Raw genomic sequence first — 25,257 nt, forward strand, 5'->3', positions numbered from 1 at the left:
CCGATGTGACGGTCTGGGGAAGGCTTGACAATTCCGTGAATGGCGAACGTCACTAGGGTTTTTACTTACCTGGGATTTTCCGTGTATCGGGCCTAAGTGCTGGTTACTTTCCCTTTCTGCAGAAAACTCCTCCAACCGGATTTCGAAGAGGATCCCGTGTGACGTGTGACCTGCCTTCTCAGACTTTGTGGGCCTCAGAATGTATTTTCACCCCGTTCGTTTCAGTAATAATTCTGCTGGGCATGAAATTCGAGCCTTTTCCCTTCAACATTCTGAGGTCATTTCCCCCCACCTTTTGACGTAGAGTGACTCTTGTCTTTTTGTAGAAAAGCGTTTAAAGAATTCCCCCACCGTCTTTGTTTTTTTGCATCAGTGAATCTAAGGGTATGTTTTAAAAGTCAGTCCCATTTCGCCCTCTGTGACTTTCCATCTGGGATCTTAAATCCTCCTCTAATTCTCAAATCTTTAAAAAGTACTTATTTCAACATTCTGCCCCCTCCATTGACTTCCTGTTTCTTCTTGGAGCCCCTCATGAGGATGCAACGCTTTTTCCATTTTTATCCTCCCCCGAGCCCCTGGGTGGCTTCTCTCCCTCGGATCCCACGGCCTGTCTGAAGTTGGGCCTGTAATTACTGAGCCTGCCTCACCAACTTTATTTCTCCTTTTGTTTCCCACGCCATGTTTCCTCGCACCTGTTCATTTCAGCTCCATGTTATTACTACCCGTCCTTCCGTCTTTGAAGATACTGTAATTTTAAATTAATGGACGAAAGGGGACCCGCATTCTCCTTCAACTCCCGAGACCTGCTCGGCGGTCATGCGGCTCATATGTCGCGTTTCCCGTTAACTCACCTCCCAAACCCGGGAGCAGCGCAGCGCGTGTGAATGTGCGGGAGCGCGTGTGCCCACAGGGGGAGATGCACACATGCTTGTGTGTATGTGCGGATGCGCGGGGGTGGGGGGAGATTTGGGAGGGACGTTTACTGTCCTGTGACGGCTTCATGTCAGCCCTCGAGGCAGCTCAAACCATAAAGGGCCAGCGGCGATGCTACTGGACAAGGTGGCCGGCAGGGGCCGGTGCCCACTCCTGCCCATCTCGCCCTTCCTGCGGGGGCGTCACCTGCCTCCTGAGCAGGCGTCCCCCGGCTCTGGAGCCTCCTCCTCTGCCCCTTGCCGGCTGCATCCTGACAGGTGGTCCCTGGCAGTGTGCACCCCCTCCTCCTGCTGCCCCCGGCCCTCCCCGCCCAGCCTTGGAGACGCGAGGGACTCAGTCCTGGGACGAGCCCAGTCTGTTTCACTGCCGTTCTGAGATGGCGGCACCCACACTCTGCCCCCGTGAACCCCACTCTCGCCAACCCACCCAGCCCCTCCCCCCACCACCTGGCTGCTCTTGGGTCCCTGGACCCCACCTCGCCCAGGGCTCAGCCCCCGCCCACCCCTTCCAAGCCATCACCTCCCCAGTCCAGCCACCTCCATGCCAGTGGGCATCCCCCCCCACCTGGCCACCTGCACTCTCATCTACAGGTCGTTCACACAGACGCCAGGTCACGGCAGCCCCTGCTCAGAACCCCGGGGCTTCCGGTCGCTCTGAGGACAAAACCCAAACCCCTTCCCGCAGCCCCTGCCCCGCTCCCCGGTCCGCGGGCTGACCCCTCCCTGGCCTGTGCTCAGCTCGCTCTGTCCTCCTGCCGTTTCTGGGTCAGGCCCGGCCCCAGGCTGCTCACGGGCGGTGCCCCTGCCCGAACGTTCCACGGTCTCCTCCTCCCACTCTGTCCTGTCTCTGCCCCAGTGTCACCTCGGAGCCTTCACCGGCCCCGCCCCCAATTCTTCCCGGTGTTCAGGGAACTGCTTGGCCCCGGGGCCCACGGCTGGCTGGCGAGCTTCCCCGGTGGATGCGGAGCCAGTGGGAGCGGTCACGGCACAGACTGTGGCGTCCAGGCTGGTCAGAGGGAGGGGGAGGTGTGCGGGGCAGTGACGAGGCAAGGGGCCAGCAGGTTGGGGTCCCATGAGGCCTGAGCACATGGGGGCTGAGCCAGACTTTACGACTCTAGAGGAGGGGCCGCTACTAGGGAGGCGGGGAGGCCCTGGCTGGGCCTGGGGCAGCCCCGCCAGCGTTCTGCAAGCCCACCCCCACCCCGCGGACTCAGAGTGCAGCCGAGGCTGAGACCCCCTGAGCGGGGCCTGAGCTCTGGAGGGGCCGGCCGGGGGCACCGGGGCCTGGGGGCTGCAGTGGCCTCACAGGAAGCGGGGGCGAGCCCCAGGGTAACAGGGAGACCATGGTGGGGGGTCCCTGAGGCCGAGGATGGATGGCGGCTCCTCTCCGAGAGACGGGGGTGGGGAATCTGGGACTCCACCCCCAGATGGATGTGGCGAATTGGCGGACGTGGGGCCCCACCAATGAGCAGCACCTCCCTTGACAAGTACACGTGGTTTATCTGAACAGGAAGCGCACAGAGGAAAGGTTCCCAGGCCCGGCCTCTGCCTCCTCTCCTTCCACCTCCAGACCCTCTTCTCCAGCTGCGCTCGGTGTCCGGGATCCGGTAGGGGGACGTTCGGGCTCACTCGGGGCAGCAGGGGGACCGTCCTGGCGGGAGGAAAGGGTGGGCGGGTCTGGGGGAGGCAGTGGACAGCTGGCACCCGTCGGGAAGCAACGCCCAGCCTGCGCGGCCGCGTGGACCATGCCCCCGGGTCCCGGCTGGACCCCGAGCCGTCTGCGCAAACCCGCTCCTCAGGGCGCCGCCCCCTTGGGCCCCTGACCCGGTCAGCCAGCCTGGCCAGGTGTCCACTGTGGTGCTGACCCCCATCAGGGCCTCCCTGGGTTCCCACTGGGCCAGCTTCGGTCTCCCGCACCCACCTCAGTCCTGCTGGCTCCCCCGAGGTCCCCCCCCACGCCCCACTGCGCCCACCCCAGTTGCTTCTCTGGCACCTGCACGACTTTCCCCGCTGCTCCCAGCCCCCCACCGCTCCTCCCTGCGGCCCAGGCTGCCTGTCTGACTGAGGGCTCCAGGCTCAGCCGAGGGGAAGGAGGGATGTGCCAGACCAAGGGGTGGAGGTGGCAGTGCTTTCCTTTCTTGAGGGTCCTATGCTGACCTGGGGAAGGTGGGTCCTGGGGGCAGCGGGTCCAGCCTTCAGGTTGAGGCTGAAAGCTTAGGGTCGGGGGTCCCTGACCTCAAACAGGCACTGATCGTTGTCTCAGAGGCCGGGGTTTAGTGCGCGGTGGGGACGGGGGAGGGGGCTGGGGTGGGCATCACGACAGCGCCTGCCAGCTTTGGACGGCAGGTACAAACGGGGGGCACTTACGGCAAAGGTAATGTCTGGGGGACTGTGGTGGCTGCAGTCGGGGGGATCCCTTCCCCGCCCATCCCCGTCCCGGCCCCCGCCCTCGGCGCAGAACTGTCCTCCCAGCCGCCACATCCCACCCCCACCCGTCTCCTTCCTCCCCATCGAGGCCATGAGCTCCATCTCCCCTCATCAACTTCTCCATCCGTCTCAGCATCTGAGCTGTGAACACTGCCGCAGCCCCAGTCAGGTGGATGGACTCATTACAGCAAGGTCACTGGACCAAGCCTCCCGCTGGTGGCAGCCAAGGAGAGGGGGACAGATCAGGGATGGGAGGGAGGGGACCAGAGGGTGGGGAGGGGGCCCTAAGCTCAGGCTTGCTGGGAGGTTGGGGAAGGGGCTGTTTCGAGGGCCCCAGGCAGCCGCAGTTCTGTGTGGGTTCAGGGGGCCTGTCTCCCCACCCATCACCTGGGGGAGGAGGGCCACACAGAGCCACCAGCCCCAGGACTGGGGGAGACCCTTCCCCACGGGGGCCAGTACCTCTGTCCTCAGGGCGGGGGCCACCACCTCTGTCCTCAGGGCGGGGGCCACCGTGCCCCCCTTCTCCAGGGAGCCGGGCCTCGCTGCGCGTGCCGAAGGCCCTGGGGGCCTCCAAGATGGGCATGGGGGACCGGGTGCTCTCGCGGGTGCAGGCGTGGAGCTTCAGCACGTGCGCTGTGGGGGAGGACAGTCAGAGGGGGCAGGGCAGGGAGACCGTCCCTTGCTCCCTGTCTTGCTCCGAGGCACGTGGCCCGGGAGAAGGGCCGCAAGGCTGGGTTCGCTAATGACTGGGCCCCGGGCGTCCCTTCCCTCCTGGGTGAAGACGGAGGCTCTGGGGTCCTCACGGGAGGCTGGGCCACTCACTCTGGATGGCGGACTCGCAGGCCTGGCCCACGAGCTGGTAGATGGTGGCCAAGGACTGTGGCTCGCCCTGCAAGGGAGGACGGGCCACGTGGCCAGCGGATCGAGCAGCGCGAGTCAGTGCCTCCCTGTGCTTCCCCAGGAACGGCCCAGACCCCAGACTCCCCTCACTCACCTTCTCTCCTCGCTCCCCCTTGGGCCCTGGCAGCCCCTGAGCGGGAGGAAAAGGAGAAGCATCTGGACCCCGTGGCCACCCGCTCACCGCGCCCCCCAACCGAAAGCTTCGTGCAGGACTCATCCCAGGAGTCCCCAGAGGACAAGGACCCACCTCTCCCGCTGCGAGGGGGAGCTTCCCTGCCCCCAGGCCCCACCCAGCCTGCAGGCCTAGGTCTGCCCCTCCCCGGCCCCCAGAGCCCACGTCCCCTCACCTGCCCCCCACCTTGTCTGTGTTGGGCCAGGCAGGGGGCAGCCTGGGCTCTCTCTGCTGCGAGCTTTGTGCCAGACTCGCTCTACAAACGTGCCAGTCGCAGGGCACCCCGAGCGGTCAGCGGGGACAAGTCTGCACACGTGACCCCCCTTGCTGTCGGGCGGGTGGGCTGGGTAGGGAGGGGCTTACCGTGGGCCCCACAGCCCCCGGGGGTCCTCGCTCCCCGCTGCTGCCTCTGGCCCCCGCCGTGCCCTGGAAGCCCTGCAAAGGCGGGGGTTCTGGTTTGGCTGCAGCTCTCCTGCGGTGGCCCCTCCCTCCAGTCCCGCCTGCCCTGGACCAAGAGCAAGCTAAGACAAGCTAAGGGGACCCCTTAGCTTGTCCCCAGCCTCCTGCAGGCTGTGCCTCCTACCCACCCCGCGCCCAGGCAGCCCCCCCGCACGCCCCGACCGTTGGCGCTAGTTCTGCACTAATACGTCCCCGCCCGCGTCCCAGTGGTCCGGATGTGATCGCAGGACGGGCCCCCCCTGGGGGGGGGCCTCTTGCAGGAGGGGCAGTTCGGCCTTCCAGGAACCCAGCGAGGCTGACCCCTGGGAGATCCTGGCCGGGTCTGGGCTGCCGGCCCCGGACCCCCCACTCAGAGCAGCTCCCAGCCTCTGAGCTCCGCTCTGACCTCCGGGAACACCAGGCTGGGAGGGAAGGTGCTTCTGAGTGAGCGGCGGTGCCCCCAGCCCTCCAGCAGGGCGGCCTGGGCCCCGGGGGGTGGGGGTTTCTGGAGGCGGAGAGGGAGAAGGGAGCCTGACCATGTCCCGCCAGGCCCACCCGGGAGCCCAGGCACCTTCCTGCCGTGTGGAATGGCGGCGTTTCCTACCAACCTGCCTGGTGCCCGGTGCGGGGAGCGGGGAGCGGGGAGGGGGGAGGGGGGCCGGGGGGCGCGGCTGCTGCGCTCCTGGGATCAGGGCTCTCATGCGCCCAGCCCAGCGCTGCCGCCGCCCAGAAGGCCCCAGCCCGGGGCGGAGAGGCCTCCCTGGTCACTGTTGAGCTCAGCCCCAAGAAACCTGGGGAGGCCCGGGGGGCTGAGCGGTGTTGGGGGCTCACGCAGGAGGCGATACGCACCCGAGGGCCAGGGGGTCCGGGCAGGCCAGCAGTCCCCTCCAGGCCTCTCATTCCCTGAGGGCAAAGGAAGGGGTGGGCGGGGCAGAGGCAGGTGCCCCTCCCACAGTGACCCCCAAAACCCACCGCTGTGGGGGGTACGTGCTTGTGCCGGGCTGAGGCTGGTCCATCCCAGGGCCTGCCCCCGCCCCGGGCAGTGGCCACTCATGCCCCAGTCTGTGTGGGCTGACGCTCCCCTCCCACCGGCCAGGCCCCGGCGGGGGCAGGATGCGGGGGAGGTGGGTGGGGGGCAGAGAAGGAAGCCCCACCACAGCCTCCATCTCCAGACCCTCCCAGCCAGGATCCTCTCCCACCTTTGGTCCCTGGACGCCAACCTTCCCAGGGGTGCCCTGGAGGCCGGGGTGGCCCTGGAATAGAACAGAGGCAGCCAGCCAGGCTGGGCTGAGGTCCGACCCGGAGGGGGAGGCCCTGTCCCCAGACCCCCGTCCCAAGCACACAGCACTTGTACTCTGAGTGTGGTCTGACCCACTACCTGCAAGCCGGGGCGTCCATGATCCCCTTTCTCTCCTTTGACGCCTGGTGGACCCTGGAGGTGGAAGATGGATGGGCGGGAGGGTGAGGGGAGAGGGGCTGGGGGTGGGGGTGGGCGGGGGGTGGTGGGAGGGAGGGTGAGGGGAGCGGGGGGTGGGAGGGAGTGCGAGAGGAGAGGGGCGGGGGGAGGGGAGGGAGGGAGGGCAAGGGGAGAGGGGCAGGGGGTGGGTGCTGGGGGGTAGGCAACACCTACCACGGGTCCCTGGATGGTTCGGCCCTGGGTGCCTGGTGACCCCTGCTGACCTCCAGGACCCTCGGGTCCCATCTGTCCGGGTGGCCCGGGCTCTCCCTGGAGACACGGGTGTGTGTGGTGGGGCTGAGAAGACATGCGGCCCCTCCTGCGGCCCCTCCTTCAATCCCGCCCTCCCGCCGGCCCATGGTCTCCAGACCCAGGCCCATCACAGGCATCGTCACCCTCGCAGAGCACTCTGGGAGGGAGGGGTCCTGCTATGACCCCACTGTATAGCCAGGAGCTGGGCCGGCTCTGGATGGGCCAGCACAGAGCTCTGAACCCCAGACACCAGAACATTCTACCAAACCTGTAAGGGACAGATGACACTAACGCCACTTAAACTGCTTGATTTGCAGTTTAAAAAAAAAAAGACTGCTTTCAAATAATCATGTGAGTCATGCATATCAATGCACCAAACTCTATAAAGAAAACCACAGGCATTCCCATTTGTGAATATCAATGCGAAAATCCTAAATAAAACCTGAGCGCACAGAAGCCTGCAGCCCATTAAATGGGCAGTGAGTGCTCGGTGACCATGCCGGCTTTTAACGGGAACAGGAGTAGTTCAGAATTTGGGAGAGATTAAATCATTCACCAAACTAATAGCGTCAAGAAGAAAAATGATTTGTTTGCGTCCACAGCAGCTGATGAGGCACTAAATCTTATTTAACGCCCATTCTTGATTTTTAAAATCTCCTAATAAAATAAGGGTAGGATTTGACTAGCACGTGGCAAAATGTATCTGTCTCAGCTCCCAGGCCAGCCCCCCACTCAACCGGCAAACACTAGAAGCATTTCTGTGAAGTCAAGATGAGGACATCTTCTATCACTGCGGTTCTTTGACAAACTCTGGAGTGTCACCATACCAGACAAATAAATGAGAAAAATAAAAATAAAAATAAACGAGTGTAATAAAAATCAGTCAGTGAAGTGATTTTTCACAGGTGATGTAAATTTAAACCAGGAAATTCCAAGAAAACCATCTGAAAATAAAAAAACTATTGCAAATAAGATAACTGAATAATAAATGGGGCACAAAAATCCTACACAGGACAGAGGATTTGGGGAACCTGATGGTGGAGCTGGACACCAGGACCCGTGTCTGAGGCAGCCGTTTGGACTCTGGAGTCCGTGGAAAGTCGTGATGTGGTTAGGCTGCATCTGAAATTGGCGGGGGCCGGCTACCCAACACGTGGGAGGACCGGCGGGGCAGTGGTCTGGGTAGGCAGGAGGAAGCACGTTCTGTGTCGGAAGGCGCTAGAAGCACTAGGAGGGACCGTGAGCAGGTGGGCCCTCTCAGATTGAGGGAGGCCTTTAAACACGGTGCAAAAGTCAGGGGCCGTAGAGACAGACCCATGCAGTCGCCTAGACAAAGGTGATTCTAAAATCTGCCTGGAGACACGTATGGAAAACCAGGTCAAAAGACAACAACAGGGTAAACTAGTCACAACTCAGGGCACAGGTGTTTCCGTTAAACCTAGAGCCCCACGAGCGAAGAAGAAGACATAAGCCAGTGGAGCTGGGGCTGGAGGCCATGCGTCCAACAAGAAAATACCAGCAACTTTCAAAGCCAGTGGAGCCGCTGGTGAGAGAAACGCACTTGAGGGCCGAGGACACACGTCCTGGCCAGACGCCCAAGAACGCCCATCACGTGGTCCCCAGGCTGGGGCCCCACGGAGAGGGCACCGCAGCCCGGTTGGGGGGCCCTGCTCCCGCCTGGGGTTGGGCTGCAGGGGGCTCAGTTCTGCACCCACCCCCCCAGGACGCCTCACAACTCACCCTGGGCCCTGGGAAGCCCTGCTCTCCTGGGACTCCATCCCTCCCGGGGTGGCCCTGCAGAGGCACAAGCAAGGCTGAGGCCGGGCTGCACACTGGCCCGCCCAGCAGTGCCCTGGACTCCAGTCCCCACCTTCAGGGGGAGAAGAAGAAGGGGCTCCGGGGGCGAGGGCGTCCTGGCCCACCCTGCCCTCCCACAGCCAACTGGTTACCGCGCTCACGGGCTCAGGCGGGTCTGGGTTCCAGCCCTGGCCCCTCCCTGGTGAGGTCTGTGGACCACCAGCTAGAACGGGTCCTGTAGCCTCAGGCGGCCAGAGGGTCTGGACCTGCCCCACAGCAGGGCCCAGGCCTGGAGCCGCCTCCTTGGAGGCCTGGGGAAAGGCCCCTCAGGGCTACCCTACAGCCCAGAGCGCCCAGGACAGAGGCTGTCTGCGTGTCTGCGACTTGTGGCCAGGGACCAGCGCGGCGCTGCAGACTGCTGGGCCCGGACCCCCACCCCAGCGGGGAAGTGTGGCCCCGACACCAGGGAGGGGCCTGCTCGGGAGAGGGCGGCCGTCGGGAGGACGGGGCTTGCAGGAGGGGACGCGTGGGCCGAGGGGCGGACGAGGCAGCCAGGACGCTCGTGAGGTCTATCCCATCTGCGTGGTGGGCCTAGGGACGGCTGCTGGGGCATGGGGGGCGCCACCCTCATCGCCACTGGCAGCAAGATGTCGCCAGGAGTCCCTGGTCACACCAGGGAGGAGCTGCTGGACTCACAGGAGGTCCTTGGGGGCCCGGGGGCCCAGGGGTCTGCGAGGAACGTGCACAGGCAGAAGGGAAGGCAGGGCAGGTCTCTCCATCCTTCTGGGAGAAAGGAGACCCCCACCATTAAATGGACCCTTTCCTCAGTTCTTGTTCGACCCTAGAGCTCAGGGTATCCACGGACACCAGGGTCCAGGGAGCCTCCAAACCCACCCCTGGGAGGCTGGGGGGGAGGGGGGAGGACCTGGTCCTGGGTGCCCACCCCCCCAGCTGCCTGGCACAAGCCCCCAACAGGACTCCCTCTCTCACTCCCTTGCAGGCCGCCAGCATGGCCAAGCCCAATGTGGGCACCCAGGGGAGTTGGTGAGGACCCCTGCCCACAACTGTGCCCACAGAAAAGGGCAGTGGCCCTGAGTACATGGAAGCAGCCACCCCTAGGGCTGGGGGCTTCCAGGCCTGCTCCAGCCTGCCTTGCCTCAGGGCCTCCAGGACACACATCCAGCCGCCCTGAGCTCCGGCTCTAGCCCCGGGGGCCACCTCCTCCAGGAAGGCTGTCTGGATTTCTCCCAGAGCGGCAATGACCTGGATGGCCAGTCTACCCTCAGACTCTTTTGCCCTCAGTGGGCACTTGCCCGCCTACCGAAGCCGGGAGCTCGCAGCACCTGTCCTCCTCTGCCCAGGAGTCACTGCACACAATCTGTAGCATCTGGAGCTGGAACTGCAGGTGGGGGGAGGGGCAGGTCGGCCGGGCGCAGGTGGGTCAGGGGGTGGGAGGCGGTCCGCCAGCCCCGGGTTGTCCGGCTCACCGAGGCTGAGCTGCTCCGGGGGCCCTGGGCCTTGGCCAGTCTCCCCAGCGTGACGAAGCCGGTGGTGGGCAGGCTGCCGGCCTCCCCAATGGGCTTCTCGGCCACCTTCCGGCAGTCCACGTAGAGCCTGACCTTGGAGCGGCCCACGGCTACGTGCACCTGGGAGACACCAGGAGGTCTCCCGCGGCGCCGGGCCAAGAAGGGCTCCCTTCCACGCCCACAGGCCAGGGCCAGAGCGGGGAGGGGCAGGTGACCATCCCCTGGGGCCTGGGGTCAGGATCCTGACTCCACCCCAAGTCTCGTGAGACCCCCCCCCCCTCTCGGGGCCTCAGTTTCCCTTCTGTGAAATGGACCAAATGACATCCCGCGCAGCCCCTCCCAGGGACTTGCGGGACGCAGGAAAAAGGGCTGGATGCTCTTTGACCCAAATTAAGGTAAGGACGTCCAGGGTAGAGGGGACCACAGGAGCAGAGGGGGAGCCATGGTGACGGGGGGTGGGCAGCCTGTGTCCTGCAGAGCCCCGTGGGGGGTCTGTCCCAGAACTTGGGAGCCAGGAGGGTCTTAGGCAGGGAGGCACATGCTCTGGTCCTTCCTGGACCTTCCAGGACCTTGTGGAAGCTCCCAAAGAATATCCTCCTCACTTCGGGCAGGTCGAAGGTGACCTCCTGCAAGGTGGCCCTGGGGTCACGGTTGAAGTAGGTCAACGACTTTCTGCTGGCTGGGGGGCAGGGCAAGGAGCACGTGAGACCCCCAGGCGAGAGGCGGGAGCACCCACCCGGAGTGGAACGGCAGAGTGGGGGCCGTGATGGGTGTGCAAAGCCTCAGAGGCTGTGCTGCGTCAGTGGCCCCTGCCTTTGAGGAGTGACCTGGGCCCACCGCTCCCCTCCAACTGACCGTCCAGCAGGACCCCCAGGACGGGCTGGAAGTCCTCGGCCGCCACCTGCCACAGTGCGAAGGCCTTGCGGGGCGTCTCGGGGAGCAGGCGCAGGAGGAAGACGACTGTGTGTTCCGGGGGGACGCTGGCCGGGTGGACGTCGCTGTGGGGACACAGGAGGGGCGACCGCAGGCCTGAGAGGAGGCCGGACCCCCGGGACCGCAGAGTGGAGTCCTCGGGGCCAGGCTGGGCCTCTCCTGCCTCGGCTTCCCCGTGAGTAACGCGGGGAGTGTCAGGGGCAGAACTCCCCTCCCGGGCCTGTCAGGTTTCAGTGGGAACAGCTCCGCCAAGGCCCAGCAGGGACCACGGCCAGTGTCCACGATGATCGTTCTTCAGGGTCTCTGCGTGGGTGGGGAGGGTGCAGGTCGAGGGCTCCCAGCAAAGTCTCTGAGCCTGTCTCCTGGGCCAGGAGCCCACAAGCCCAGAGGCAGCTCTGCCCTCGGGAGCTGCTCCGACTGGGTGGGCAGCTGGGGTCTGTGCTGGTGCCATGCCCACCCTGGTGCTCAGCGGTGGGGAGGGGCAGGGAACAGGGTCTTGAGTCACCCAATAAAATTGCTCCTAATGGCCTGCAGCCTCCCTATTTGCCCTTCCTTTGCTCTTGGGATAACCAAGGGCCTGGAAGACACAGCCCAGCCTCCTTGCTGCAATTCTTTAAGCAAACCAACCCCAGGGCCTTGGCATGTGCTGCTCCTTTTCCTGAGTGCCCTCCCCTCTCCCATTCTCTCCTACTCTCTGCCACCTCCTGGGGAGCCTTCCTGACCCAGGGAGGAGCCCCTTCCACTCAGCAGCCCCAGGGTTGCATTTTGTATTTCTCAAATTTCTATTATAAAGCACGTGATTTACCTTTGCAATGTAAAACATTTTAACTTAAGAAAAATTACGCTGTGCATGTGGAATTTCCAATGAGTGATTGAAGACACCTCCATATACAAAGTGGGGTGACTATTAGACCTAGGAGGTCATCACAAGCCTTGATCGTGGTGAGTCACAAAGCAGTGGTTTCTTACAAACCCCGGATATTTGCAGAATCAAATTAAAGCACAAAGGAGGCAGGAGTACTCAGGGAGACAAATTTGGTGGCCCCCGCCCAGAAGTCTGCAAGTTTGGTCAATCCCTGGGCCACGTGGGGAGAAGGACCCCCCCAACCGTGGCCTCATTCTGCCCACAAGAGATTTATTAATCTGTGGAACTCGGATTCCCGGAGCCCACGTCCCCCCGGGAGTCTCTCTGGCTGGCTCTGGGGTGGAGCCGCTGGGCCTGGGGGACTCCCCCTCCCACGACCCCCCCCAGGGTGCCCTCCTTCTCCCAGGCCCACGCCGCCCTGACCTGGCCCGGCGGGTCAGCTGAGCATCCTTGAAGAGCGTGAAGGTCCTGGTGGGACCAAAGGCCGAGGGCTCCATGGCCACGCCACGGATAGAGGCGTATTCCTTCTCCACCAGCCCGAAGGCTGCCATCAGGTCAAAGCCTGGGGAGGTGGGGCGCGAGGGACAGAGACGGGAGGGGAGGTGGCGGGCAGGAGGCAGAGAAGAAAACCAGGTCGGGTGAGAGGAGGCAGCAGAGGCAGGGAGGGAGACGCAGGCCTTCAGGGGCCTGTTCCTCCCCCTTCCCTCCATCCTGACCTGGGGAAGGACACGCAAGCAGCACCGTCCGGCCCCTTCTGTTGCCCACAGCCCTCGCCTCCCTGCGACCCTCAGTGCTCGGACCCCCGCCCATCCCAGCCCCATCCCCACTCGCCAGCCCTGCAGCTGGGGCTGAGCAGCTCGCTGGACATCCCGCGGGAGACCCAGCCCCAAGCTGGGCCCCCGCCTGCAGCCTGACCCCACCGCCCCGACCTGGCAGATCTCCCTGACCATGGGGGCCCACGTGTCAGCCTTCCCTCTGGCTGTCTCAGACCCACAGCAGTAAAGATGCGATGCCAGGCACCCTGGCTCAGCCCCTCACCCGCCCAGTTCCTGGTCAGCAGAGGCTCACGGAGGCCACGCGGGACCCGGGCCTCCAGCATTGCCTGACCCCAGTCCCAGGCCACTCCCCCCCGACAAGGACCCAGAGGAGGAGGGGCGGCTAGGGGCTGGTGGGGAGCAGCCGCCACACAGGGTGGGGGGACCTACCTGGGAGGGAGCCATCCGGGTGGAGGGCCGGGCAGGCTGCTGAGAGGTGACAGCGGTCAGGGTCAGTGGGGAGGGGCCCCTCGTGGCCGGACACCATGCCCTGTGGTCCCCACGCCTCAGGGACGGGGATGGGACAGGGACAGCGTCCTGCTGCCTCAGGTTCCACCCCAAGGAAGACAGCGCCCGGCTGGGTGCTCCCCCTGGGGGCTGCACCCGAGAGGTGATGTGCCCCAGGCGGCAGGGCCAGGGAGATGCCCGGGTGTGAGGACGTGCCCAGGGCACCGCCATCCTGGGACCCAGCTGTGCAGGCCTGCCCCACTGCCAGGCACTACGTGGGCGTTCGGGAGCGCTCACGGGCGAGCGCATGCAGAAACTGGGACCCTCAGGGCGGGAAGCGGCTCCCCCCTCAAAAAACAGGAAGGGTGCTGAGCCTCAGGTAGTGAGGCCCTCGTCCCCAGAGGTATTCAAGCCAAAAGCAGGCAACCCCATGGAGGGGACACAGAGGGAAGCTGGGGCGGTCGGCTAACTGGCCTCTGAGGGCCTTCTACTCCGAGCATCTGATTGTCCAAGAAAAGCAGCAAAACAAAACAAAAGACTCCTCTCAGCCGGGTCCTGGCCGGCAGGTGGTGGGACCCCAGGGACAACCGATACCCCGAGGGTGGGGCCAGCCTGGCGTGGGCCCTGGGCTCTGCTGCAGCCGCCCCGTCTGTGGTCTGCGTCCGGCTTCCTGCTCCTGCAGGCTGGACGTCTGCCCTGCGCCTCCCAGACGCAGATCCAGGAGAACACCAGCCGCTCTCCAGCCGTGGGCACCTGCAGGCCAGGCCACAGCCGCGATCCCCTCCGCGTCAGCCTGCACGCATTCAGCTGGACTGCAGTGGCCTTAACCCTTGGGGTAGCGGTTGGCATTCTACACCGAGGACGGTCTTGCGTGAAGACCCGATCTCCTTCCGCTAAGCTCTGCAGTGCCGGGTGCGTCCGGGAGTGACAGGGCCCACACGTCCTGGCTCCCGGGGACCTGCCAGGGTCCTGGGCCCGGCTGGGGTCTGCTGGGGCCTGGGGGTCTTAGTGCCCACTCACCCGTCCGGCCCGTGGCAGACACTGCCACACTCTTCCCTGCTCCGTAGACGGCTGAGACCAGGACCCGGTACTTGGTGGCCGCCAGCAGGTCAGGGAGAGTCACATGGCTTCTGGGTCCTGGAATGGAGATCTGGGGCGGGGGTGGGGGTGGGGGGGGCGGGGAGATGGTCACCTGAGCGTCTTTGCTCATTTAGGCATCTCAGCTCCCTGTGGGTCCTGCCATGGAAGAGTGGCCCCCTTAACAGGCAGGGTGGGACGTGTCTCTCCCAAGGCCCAGGACCCGGGGGCCCACGAGGGGTGATGGCTTCCCGGCTCCAGGGAGACCCACCGACTTCTCGGGTCCCGAGCCTGAGGCCAGTGCGTAGGAGAGCTGGTAGTGGAGGACGTGGCCACTCGGGGGCGTCCAGCTGACCCGCAGGCTGTTGGGTGACTCCGAGGCCAGGGCCAGGTTGGAGGGTGGGCTCCAGCTGACTGCGGGAGGAACAAGGGGCGGGGGGGCCTCAGATGGCAGCACGCCCCCCGCTCTGCACCACGTCTGCCACTCCACGGCCCCGCCACGCTGCCCAGTGGCCTCGGCCGAGACAGGGCCACCAGGCCAGCTCCAGGACCGTCTTGGGCACTGTGTCACACCAGGTGACTTGGACCCTCGGCCATCCCAGGGATGCCTGCCTGGACGGCTCAGGACCCAAGTGGTCCAGCTGCAGGGTCAGGGACTCGAGGGACTGTCTGTCGGGGGCCCACAGATCGGGGGGTCTGGAGCAGAGCAGGGGTCACCTACGGGGGGTGTAGCGGAGGGACATGGGGTCACTGCGGGCCCCGTCCCTGTAGTAGGCCAGGATGGTGATCTCATACTCCGAGTGCCTCCCCAGGCCGGACAGGACGGCCGTGCCCAGGTTCCCCGGGACGGAGATCTGTGGAGAGGAGGGACCGGGTGTCCACCCCGTGGAGCTGTGTCCACACATTGGGGCCCGGCCCGGGCCACATGCAGGCCGATGTCCCCAGGGTGCAGCATGGGGGTCTGAACCCCGGGAACTGGGGTGGGGAAGGTCCTCTCCCCCCACACCTTATGGGCCTTCCCCTCTCCCAGGGGCGTCCACGTGATCTGGTAGACAAGCACACCGGACGCCACTGCGGCCACCCACTCCAGCTGGACTTTGTCCCCAGGCAGCTCTGTCACCGACAGCTGGCTCGGGCTGGGGACTTTCCCTGGAAGAGGGAGACTGAGGCTGGGGTGGCAGAGGGGCCCCAAGTCTTTACGCACAGTGCCCGCAGGGCCCACTGTCACACCTGTCCAGGTACCCGCCCTCACCTGGCTTGGTGCTGCACAGAGCAGACACCGAACAGCTGTGTTGATCTGAACTGTCCAGGGGAGCTGAGGGAAGCAGCCTGGGGACACTCACGTGTGGTCAGGCGGCCAGTCAGTGTGGAGGAGCTGCCCCCAGGGTAGAGGCAGGTGACGCGGACCGTGTAGGTGGTGGAGGAGGAGAGGGGGCCCAGAGTGGCCGAGGTGGCGTTCCCAGGAGCCTCCGTCTGCAGGCGGGTGGTGGTGGGGACACGGGCAGCTGGGGAGGGGGCAGCCCCCACCAGAGGGAGACCCAGGCCTGCCCCGTGACCACCCCCAGACTGGGGAGATGCGGATGGGGTGCAGGATCCACGGCACCGGGGTGGGGTCTTGCCCACCAGCCTGCCCAACGAGCCGCGTTTTCGCCTCTCGTGACGCCATGCGCCTCCAGCACAGCCCGTCACAGCTGTCACGCACGAGGGTTTGTGTGATTCTTTGCTTCACATCTGCCGCCCCCAGGGGCCCACAAGGGCCGGGATGGTGTCAGGTGCCTCCACTCCCCCTGTACCGGCTGAGGCTGTGCCTGGGGAGGCCCGGCCACACCCACCGACCCTGAACGCAGGGTGCCCATTGGGGGAGGCTGAGGGCACTGGGTCCCCGTGGACAACTCACGCCCCTGGACAGCCCAGGACATCGGGCCCCGGGCAGGGCCTGCCCTCACCTGTCCCGAGTGGCCGCTCTTGCTCGAGACGTAGCTGACCCTGAACAGGCGCACCGGCCTCGCGGTGCCCTCCCAGGACACTCTGGCCGAGTCGTGGCTCACGTCCGAGAAGCTCAGGTGTCTGGGGGGGGCCGGGGCAGCTGCAGGGCACACCAAGGCCTCAGGGACCGCCCCACACGTACGGGGGAACGGCGGGCGATGGCCAGGGCCGGTGGGGCTACCGGATGGGGTCGGGCTCCCCCACCCGTGCAAGTTGTGGGGAGCCAGGGTGGGCAGTAGCCTGGGGGCGGGGCACTCACAGGTCCTGGCGCGGATGCTCTGGGCCTCGCTGGTCTCTGCCCCTCGCAGGCTCCGCACCCACACCTCGTAATCCCTGCCTGGGGCCAGCCCGTCCAGCAGCACCTCCGGCTGCCCCACCCGCACCTGCGGGACGCTCACGCTGGCCCCTGCCTGTGCTCTGCCCCAGGCTGTGCTCTGCCCCAGGCTGGCTCCTCCGCCTCCCCTCCCCCTCTGCCCCGCACCTCTCTCCCCTCCTCCTTGCCCTTGGGGGAGGTGGGCGAGCACTGCACCAGGTACCGGGTGGCCCCTGCCGAGGGCTGCCAGGTGAGGCGGATGGTTCTGGGCGTCACTGCGGCCAGGGTCAGTGCCTGGGGCGGGGGCAGGGGCGCTGGGGGAGACGGGGGCGGGCGTGAGGGGGGGCTTTAGAAACGCAGCACAGGCAGAATTCAGACCCATAAACCAGCGGGACAAAGGGTCTCAGGAAGCGCAGGCCAGGTGTGTCTGGATGGAGACACAGAGCGGGGAAGACCAACCCGGGGGTGGAGGGCGGGGGTGGGCAGACAACTGAAGTCCCTGTCCCCACTTCGCCCTGGGCCACTCTGCGGGTTTCACTTAAGGCCACTTGCCCTGAGGGTGGGAGGTCTGTGGCCTCCGGGTTAAGAGGGCCACATGCTGTGTGGTCCCATTTACATGGAGGGTCCAGGAAGGGCAAACCCCAGAGACAGAAAGCAGATTAGGGGTCGGCAGGGGCCATGGGGAAGGGGAGGATTGGGGGTGACTGCTAAGGTGTGGGTGCGCGATGCTGGGACAAACGGAAACCACTGACTTGTACACTGTAAATGGGTGAGTCGTAGGGTGTATCTCAATAAACCTGCTGGGGGGCGGCTCACGCAGTCCCTGGGGGCCTGCAGGCTGGACGGGGCGGGGGCTCCACGAAGAGTGTGGGCAGCAACAGTAATGGGTCCCAGCCAAGACTGGGGTGATGACACAAATGACATCACTTGTGCTCAGAAGAGCACACTGAGGGTCAGAGAGGCCCAGTGACTCGGCCTCGGTCACACGCCGGGGGTGTACCCCCCCCCGGGTTAAGACTGCTCCGGTGCCAGGCTCCGGGGGGAGGCTGCAGGTGGGGGCAGCCCGTACAACCCTGAGCCCGGGTCCCGCCTCGCCCACCTGTGGTCACCAGGCCCCGCAGGCCCTCACCGACGCCGGCCTTGTGGACGGGGAACACGGAGACCAGGTACTCCGTACTGGAGGTCAGGTTGTGCAGCTCTGCCGACGAGGTGAGCGCCTCCACCGCCACCTGGAACAGGAGCCGAGACAGAGTGGGCGGGGTGGGGGGCAGGGGCGCGGGCTGGGGAGGGCTGGGTTGACCCTCGCTCCCTGCGCAGCTGCGTCCCTGGCCAGGTCTGGGCCACCCGCAGGGGCAAGGGGCTGCGGTTTGGTAGCCCCCCGCCACTGCCACTCTTCTTCCTCCACGTTGGCTTTGTCACGTGTGGGCCCGACTCCAGCCCTGCCTGCGTGAGGGGGGGGGCCCTCTCACCTCCCTGGGGGCGCTGCCCTTAGAAGGCTGCAACACGATCAGGTACTTGAGGGGTGGCCGCGGGGCTGGGGTCCAGGACAGGTGGATGCTGGAGGAGGTCACTCGGCTCAGGACCAGGCCGGTGGGAGCGGAAAGGGGGTCCAGGGCCGGAGCGGCTGCGGCCGGTGTAACTGTGGGATGGGAGGGGGCAGCTGGCGACAGTGGCTCTGCCTGCGCCCCTGGGGGCCACTTCCGGGAAGGACAGGGCTTCCCCAGGTATCCTCAGAGCCCCGAGAACCGCGTGGGCGGGCCCTGGTGGGGCTGCGGCCAAGCACGGGTGCCGCTGCCCTCGTGCCACGCCCTGCTCGCTCACCTGGGCCCCCGCGCAGGCGCCCGCCCTGGACCTTCTGGCAGACGAGGCGGCTGAGCAGGCCGGCCAGCGGGCCGAGCCGCGGGAAGTCCTGCACGCTGTGGACGGTGATGTCCAGAGGCGGGGACGCCAGCAGCCTCAGCTCAGCGCCATCCGCGTCCTTCACGCCTGCCGCGGGGTGGGGGTGAGCTGCCCGTCGTGCAGCCAGGGCCGCTGGGCCCCTGCCAGGCATCCGGCCGGCAGAGGCTCCTTCCCAAGCCACAGACCCACGACTCCACAGGCCCCAGAAGGGGTCACCCGGCCGGGCCCCCGCGAGAGCCGGGCTGGTGTGAAGGTGGGGCTAGACACCCGGAGGTCCCTCTCAGGCTGTGCCATGCCTGCCTGGGTCTCTGTGGGGTTTGGGGCCAGGAGGGAGGTCAGTGTGCTTTCCTCGGCGTCCTGCACACCCTGGGGCTGGGGTCAGGCACCGAGGACGGTCTCTGCTTCCAGGAATCCCTGCCCCCAAGGCTGGAGTTTCCTTCCCAAGGGACAGAGTTAATGACTGGCCAGTTAAGGGAGCAGAGCAAGGCCTCCGGGCCATGCACAGGGCCCGTGCAGACAGGAGGGGGCACGGAGACGTCTACAGACACTTCATTAGAGAGCGGCCGTGCCGCCCACGCCGGCTCACGTGGCTGCCTCAAGCAGGGACTTGTCCTCCCCACTCGCAGACAGCGGGCTGGGCTCAGAGGCCACAAGACCTGCAGCCCGGGGGGCAGTGCGGGGGGCGTGGGAGCCACCCGCTGTGAGGATTGCCCCTGAGAGCCCGGGGGCTGCTCACCCACGGCAAAGACGTCGACGCCCAGACCCTTCAGCATGCGGCCAGCAGTGCGGGCATCGTCCTGGGACTTGCCGTCCGTCACCAGAATCACCAGTTTGGCCGCCTCCGGACGGAGACCCGCCACGGGCTTCAGGTTCTGCTCCAGCACGTGGGTCAGGGCCAGGCCTTGGGCGCGGTGAGAATAAAGTGCTGGCAGCTCCAAGCGCCCTCCCTGCCCGCTCGCGATGGCTCCGCCAGCCGCTGGCCCCCTGCTTTGCCCACCAGGCCGGTCCTGGCCCCTTCAGGCTGCGGGGGCCCGGAGGGCAGGGACGCCCCGTCTCCTTCCCTCAAAGGCACCCAGAGACCCAGGGGCCGGCGCCCCGCACCCTGCTGCCTGCTCAAGAGCAGCGAGGCCCCAGGACGGGACACAGGGAGGGGAGTTGCGGGGGGGAGGGGTCTGCCGGGGGAGACCCCCTGAGGGGGGCTGCTGCTGGCAGGGGCCCCCCAAGCCACTGGTGGGCCCTCCCAGGGTTCTCTACCGACCAGAGGAGTCTCAGTTTCAGCGGGACTGCCCAACACACCACGTTCACCGTGGATGAACGAGGTGGACCTGTCCTTTGCAAAGGCGTGAATACACAGCTCTCAGGCGTGGTTCAGAACACACGTTCCCAAATCTGGGAGGGTGCGAGGGAGGCCGACCTCGGGACCAGACCTGAATGGACCCTGAGGGTGGGGCCGGGGCCAGGCAGACCTGTGAACGTGTTTCCCCCTCTGTAGCGGAGGCCACGCACGGCGGCCAGCACCTCCTCCTTGGTGCCAAAGGCATTCAGGTCCCACTCGGTCTGGGGGTCCCCGCTGTACTGAGTCAGGCCTGGAAGGGAGGGGTCCCCGCTGTGCTGAGTCAGGCTGGGAGGGGTGGGCACACAGCAGGCGGGCAGGACACACACAGCCTCGCCCGGGTCACCGGGGAGGCACATTTGCAAAGCCTCGCTTTCCACACAGCGTGCCCCCAGGAGCCGGCTGTCCCTCCAGGGCAGGTGGGGACCCCACCCCTGCCTGGCCAGGTGGGAACTTAGCCTTAGTTCCCAGAGGCTGCGTGTCTCCTTTCCCAATTCCCACTCCCTTTTCCAAGCATCGCCTGTGCTGGGAGCTGGCAGGAATTGTGAGGACCACCCCGGGTGGGGCGCAGGGCAGGGCTGGGACCCACCTACTTGGACTTTGTCTGGCCCGATTTCAAAGGGCTCAATGATGCTGGCCAGGAAGTCTTTGACCTGCTGGAAGTGACTGTGACCAATACTCCAGGACCCGTCCACCAGGAAGATCATGTCCACGGGTGTGGGGGACGTGCAGCGGAACTGGGGTCCGGCTGGGGAAGGAGGGGAGGGAGGCGAGGCGCTGGGCGAGGCCCGCTGCTGCTGCAGGACCCTGAACTGCCCTGGAGGCTGCTGCAGCCCCCGGATCTCCTCCCCTGGGGCAGGTAGAGGGTGAAGAGCCACAGGACTCTGGCCTCAAACGAGGTGGGCAGCCGAGTGTTGGGGGACAGGCACTAGGGTCTCCCCAGACTTAGAAATCCCCACTTGAACGTCAGCCCATCATCCCAGGCCCTCCGAGCACCCCCAGAGACGCTTCATAGGACATCCAGCCGCTCTGGCACCTCTGCCCTCCATCGGCCTTGGCAGTGCTGGTCACTGTGCGATTGTCTATGGCGGGGGAAGGGGGGGTTCCACCTTCCTCGTCCGGCCGACACGACACACCCGGGCCCAGCGGGCAGAGGCTGCCCAACGGGGTGCCAACCGGGGTCGGTGGGTCAGCACCACAGACAGCTCCAGGCAGCGGCCCATGCTGCCAGCTCTGGGCTGAGCCCTCACCGTTTGGTGAGGGGCTTGTCCTAAGGACCCAAGAGCTCTTTGGAGACAAAGCCACACCCCTCGATCTGGGGCTCCCTGAGTTTTGCACAGACAGTGCCTCCAGGCCAAGCCCCAGAGCCAGGGCCAGACCCCACCTGAGGCTCCCGGGCAGGGTAGGTGTGGTGAGACACCCCCCGCAATGGGGGAGGCAGGCCCTGGCCTCAAGGCCCTGCATTGTGGGGGAGACCATCTTGTGAGACCCCAAGTCCACTGGGAGACAGCAGGGGGCCCGGACCCCAGGACCCCACGTGAGGCTAAGGAAGGAGGTACTTTCTTCCATTCCAAGTCTGATGGGAGAAACAAAATCAGAGACATCTCGGGTCTGATGGGGGAGGCACAGCCCTGCCTGCAGGGCCTCGTGGGAAATGCGGCGCTGTGGTCCCATCCTGCTGGCCTGCAGAGGCTGGCACACTGGCCGTCTTACCTGGCTTCTCTCTCCCTCCAGCCGAGGCCCTGGCGTGGTTCTGCCCTTCCAGGTCTCGGGTGCGCTGAGCAGGGGTTTCCCCCTCAGGGCGCCTGGGTGGGGGCTGCTCCTCACCAGGTACTCCTGGGGGGGGAGGTCACAGCTGTGTCACCTCTCACCAGCCACACTCAGGCTGGGGGACTCCTGAGAGGGCTCAGGGTGGTGGGACCAGGCACTGGGGTCCCAAGGACACCCCCAGCAGATGACCTGCCCCAGGGGGTTTAGTGAACCCAGGAGCGTGGCAGCCAAGCCTGAGCGAAGCTAGAGAGCGTGAGGTCAGATGCATGAAGCACTTCCTGGCCGCACGGAGAGGAACCGCGGGAAGCTGAAGACCGCTCCTCCTCCCAGGCACTTACCGTCCCCCGGCTTGGACCCACCACCACGCGTGGGCAGGTCTTGGCTTGGGGCCGAGGCCACGGGGGGCTTGAGGCCTGGGCTCCCCACGCGGGAGGGGGTGGGCTCCGGGGCCGCCCCCGGTGGCCTCCGGCTGCTCCTGTTTACAGAGTTACTCTTCAGATCTTTGACTGCAGAGAGACGCGAGGGGCTGTCAGGACCACCCAGGGAGGGAAGAGAGGCCTGGGGCTGCACACAAACCCTCCCCGCGAGGGTACGTCCAGGCTCCACGGGGCCCCAGCCTCCTGGGAGGCAGGCAGGGGCATCAGGTACAAGCAAGGCTCCCGGGCGGCTGCCAGGACTGAAACCCAGGCCTGGGGCTCCCAGTCGAGGGGCTGCCAGGGCTCAGCTCCAGCCTCCTCTGCACACATGCACCCCCGAGGGACTTACTCACAAACTCCCTCCGAGCCAGCAGGACATTCCCTGAGCCCGTGAGCGCGAAGATCTGCAGGGTGTAGCCTTTGGAGGGGCTCAGGCCCCCCACCGTGGCCTCGGGGGTCTTGGTACTCAGCATCACCTCCTGCTCCAGGTCCCCTGGGGTGGGGGTGGGGAGAGCTGTCGAGCCCGCCGAGGTGGATGATGTGTGCACGCGTGTGTGCACCTGTGCGTGCAGGTGTGCTGTGCCCACTGTGTCCTGCGTGTGCCTGCAGGTAGGTCAGGGAGTGGCAAAATCCTGCAGGCGCCTCCTCCTCCCCCTCCCACAGCTCCTCCCCTTGGGGCTGGGGAGGGAAGAAGGGGAGAGGTCTTCGTTGCTCTCTCCAGGACCTGATGGGAGGGGCTTGCACTCCCGGGTAACAGATGGAGAAAGAATGTATCTCTGTGGCAGCAAAATAATATGCCTTTACAAAGCTTCCCCAGAAGGACTTATCCTCCCCAGAGGGAGGACCCATAAACCCTCCAGGTGCCCAGCACAACAGCCCTGGGGACAGCATGAAGGTGTGAAGATGGGGGCTGCACAAAGAGAGAGGCCCCACCCGCCCGTGCGCAGGGGGCTGGACGGCACACAACAGCGAACCTGCAAACATGTCCCACTGTGACTCTGTGAGTCTGACTAAAAAAAAGAAATGATTCCAAAGGGGACACTGCCAATCTCTCAGGGGAGGCAGTCGTGGAACCGACTGGAGAGACTGCAGTCAGAGGTCAGGAAGCACCTGGCGGTTCTTGGGTCTCAGGTGCTAGAAAGGGGATAACGGAGGATGGACCCGCACGCCTGCCCCATCGTCCATCGTCTTGCGGGGCGGACGGCCCCCAGCCTGGGTCCAGCCCCATGTGGGGAGGTGGGACAGGCGGGGAGGGCGAGGGTGTTGGTGCTTCGTATGACTCAAGCTGCATAATTTTCACAAAACCATCCCCCCATTTTGTAGATGGGAAAACCGAGTCACACAGTTACTCAGTGGTAGAACCAGGATTTAAACCCAGGTCTGTTGGGTTCCTGGGTCCGCCTGCACAGGGGAGGGATGTACAGGCAGGCCCTTTGAGGAAGTGAGTCCTTGGCATGTGACCGCCCCCCCCCCATGCTTTGGGTTGAGACCCTGAAGAGCTCCACCCAGGAGCAAGGGTTCGTGAAGATAGACTGGCTCTTGAAAGGACTGAAGCCCAACTTCAAATAATCTTAACTTCTAAAATGGAGTGAAGATGACCCCAAACTGCTAGTTCACATCTCTATCTGTCAGAAACAAGCATAAATTGTTTCTGAAGGAAGGCAATGTTATCAAAGGCCATATATTATTTCTATAAGTTGTCACAACGTGTGGTATGCAGTAAAAAATAACCGGATATGCGAAGGAGCAGGACAATGTGATTGAATGTTAAGAGAAACATTGGACAACAGAAGGAGAGCCACAGATTTCCCAGATAATGGAGTCATGAGACTTTAAAATAACTATGCTAACTAGTTTGAAAATTTAAAAGACGAGCCTATGAATTCAGATATCAAACCATAAAAAAATAAAAAAAGGAATTCTTGAATGCAAAAACCGAACGGAAATTTCCAAATGAAGAAACACAGGGACTTCCCTGGTGGCGCAGTGGTTAAGAATCCACCTGCCAACGCAGAGGACACGGGTTCGAGCCCTGGTGTGGGAAGATGCCACATGCCGTGGAGCAACTAAGCCTGTGTGTCACAACTACTGAGTCTGCACTCTAGAGCCCATGAGCCACAAGTACTGAGTCTGCGTGCCACAACTACTGAAGCCTGTGCACCTAGAGCCCGTGCTCTGCAACAAGAGAAGCCAACGCATTGAGAAGCCTGCCTACCACAACGAAGAGTAGCCCCCGCTGGCCGCAACTAGAGAAAGCCTGTGCACAGCAACGAAGACCCAATGCAGCCAAGAATGAGTAAATAAATAAATTTAATTAAAAAAAAAAAAAGAAAAACACAAAACATGATGTTAGAAATTCAAAGAATGACCTAACAGGTTGTTACACAAAAATGAAGAGATAAATGGTGGAAGATCAGTCAGAATAAAAAACACAAAGTTAAGCACGGAGAGATAAAGGGATTGAAAATATAGAAGAGTAAAAGGCATAGATGCAGAGAGAGAATGGGGCACAAGCAATGTTTGAGGAGATACAGCTAAAGAACTTCCCGAAACTGTAAAACAGTAGGCACCGATTTGAGAAGTCCTATGAATCTGAAGCAGGAGAAAAGAGACCCACACCCACAAACATCAGATTAAATGTGCTGAGAATCCAAACAGAGGAAAAAGTCTTAAAAGCATCCAGGAAAAAGAAAAAGACATTACGGCAGCAACTGGGTTGATAACTGAATTCTCAAGAAAAACAACAGAAACCGAGAGACATTCAAAGGAGTCTTCAAAGTGCTGAAGGGAAGTTCCAACTTGAAATTCTATACCCAGCAATAATATCCCTCAAGAATGAAGGTGGAATAAAGACATTTTCAGACAAACAAACAAAACCCCCCAAAACACAGAATGTGCAACCAGCAGACTCTTACTAAAGGAAACATTTTCAGGCAGGAGAAAAATAACCCCAGACATGCTGGAAGGAAAAGAGAACAATGAAAGAGTAAACATGTGAGCTGGTCCAAATTCATGTTGAATTTATACACTACGCAAATGAAAATGCTTTATGAGATTTAATATGGATATAGAATCAACATGCATGAAAAAGGGATCAATGTAGTTGTGCTGCTGCAGTGTGGGGAAAGGTAACGTAGCCGTCACGGATGCTACACGTTGGTAAGTTATGGATGGCACGGTGGTCTCTGGGTGATCACTGCAGGAGTAAAGGGATACGTTAACTACTAAGCAGAGGGGGATATGGGATGATAAACAGTGTTCAATCCTCCCCCACCTACCCATCAATCTTAACTTCACACACATAAAAGACACCCTAGACACTGTGGACCTCCAGCTGTGGTGCAGCAGGAGTGACACAGAACCACTTATACAGGATGGTTGTCAACAAAAGATAATCAAACCTCAATCTGACCAAACCTCTGGGACCTGTCAATCTTCAGGACAGACGGGGGTACGGGAGCAATAAAAGTGGCACCACGGGGATGCCATCAGCAGAACAAAGA

General features: G+C 63.6%; 1 protein-coding gene across 7 annotated transcripts in view; it reads right to left on the minus strand.

The window, feature by feature from the left end:
- Positions 1 to 2,412: 2,412 nt before the first annotated feature.
- Positions 2,413 to 25,257, minus strand: part of COL20A1 (collagen type XX alpha 1 chain) — a 30,739-nt gene continuing 7,894 nt past the window's right edge. For 2 of the 7 annotated variants that reach the window (XM_059896011.1, XM_059896010.1), the window contains exons 4-35: positions 22,104 to 22,247; positions 21,677 to 21,844; positions 21,282 to 21,404; positions 20,158 to 20,316; positions 19,702 to 19,821; positions 18,972 to 19,136; positions 18,158 to 18,322; positions 17,806 to 17,975; positions 17,436 to 17,565; positions 16,505 to 16,650; positions 16,283 to 16,406; positions 15,984 to 16,123; positions 15,381 to 15,510; positions 14,309 to 14,451; positions 13,981 to 14,110; positions 12,904 to 12,942; positions 12,122 to 12,260; positions 10,756 to 10,898; positions 10,470 to 10,579; positions 9,862 to 10,020; positions 9,696 to 9,773; positions 9,071 to 9,157; positions 8,318 to 8,371; positions 6,500 to 6,595; positions 6,248 to 6,301; positions 6,069 to 6,122; positions 5,719 to 5,772; positions 4,795 to 4,866; positions 4,354 to 4,389; positions 4,182 to 4,248; positions 3,819 to 3,992; positions 2,413 to 2,583 (exon numbers count right to left, since the gene is read on the minus strand). In XM_059896011.1, coding sequence (XP_059751994.1) covers positions 2,558 to 2,583; positions 3,819 to 3,992; positions 4,182 to 4,248; positions 4,354 to 4,389; positions 4,795 to 4,866; positions 5,719 to 5,772; positions 6,069 to 6,122; positions 6,248 to 6,301; positions 6,500 to 6,595; positions 8,318 to 8,371; positions 9,071 to 9,157; positions 9,696 to 9,773; positions 9,862 to 10,020; positions 10,470 to 10,579; positions 10,756 to 10,898; positions 12,122 to 12,260; positions 12,904 to 12,942; positions 13,981 to 14,110; positions 14,309 to 14,451; positions 15,381 to 15,510; positions 15,984 to 16,123; positions 16,283 to 16,406; positions 16,505 to 16,650; positions 17,436 to 17,565; positions 17,806 to 17,975; positions 18,158 to 18,322; positions 18,972 to 19,136; positions 19,702 to 19,821; positions 20,158 to 20,316; positions 21,282 to 21,404; positions 21,677 to 21,844; positions 22,104 to 22,247 — 3,599 coding nt within the window. In that variant the 3' untranslated portion in view covers positions 2,413 to 2,557. Of the gene's footprint in view, positions 2,584 to 3,818; positions 3,993 to 4,181; positions 4,249 to 4,353; positions 4,390 to 4,794; positions 4,867 to 5,718; positions 5,773 to 6,068; positions 6,123 to 6,247; positions 6,302 to 6,499; positions 6,596 to 8,317; positions 8,372 to 9,070; positions 9,158 to 9,695; positions 9,774 to 9,861; positions 10,021 to 10,469; positions 10,580 to 10,755; positions 10,899 to 12,121; positions 12,261 to 12,903; positions 12,943 to 13,980; positions 14,111 to 14,308; positions 14,452 to 14,754; positions 14,892 to 15,043; positions 15,187 to 15,380; positions 15,511 to 15,983; positions 16,124 to 16,282; positions 16,407 to 16,504; positions 16,651 to 17,435; positions 17,566 to 17,805; positions 17,976 to 18,157; positions 18,323 to 18,971; positions 19,137 to 19,701; positions 19,822 to 20,157; positions 20,317 to 21,281; positions 21,405 to 21,676; positions 21,845 to 22,103; positions 22,248 to 25,257 lie in introns of all 7 variants that reach the window. The other 5 variants (XM_059896016.1, XM_059896012.1, XM_059896013.1 and 2 more) reach the window with 5 other exon arrangements.

This window comes from Balaenoptera ricei, chromosome 15, assembly GCF_028023285.1.
Source record: "Balaenoptera ricei isolate mBalRic1 chromosome 15, mBalRic1.hap2, whole genome shotgun sequence".
Taxonomy (NCBI): Eukaryota; Metazoa; Chordata; class Mammalia; order Artiodactyla; family Balaenopteridae; genus Balaenoptera; species Balaenoptera ricei.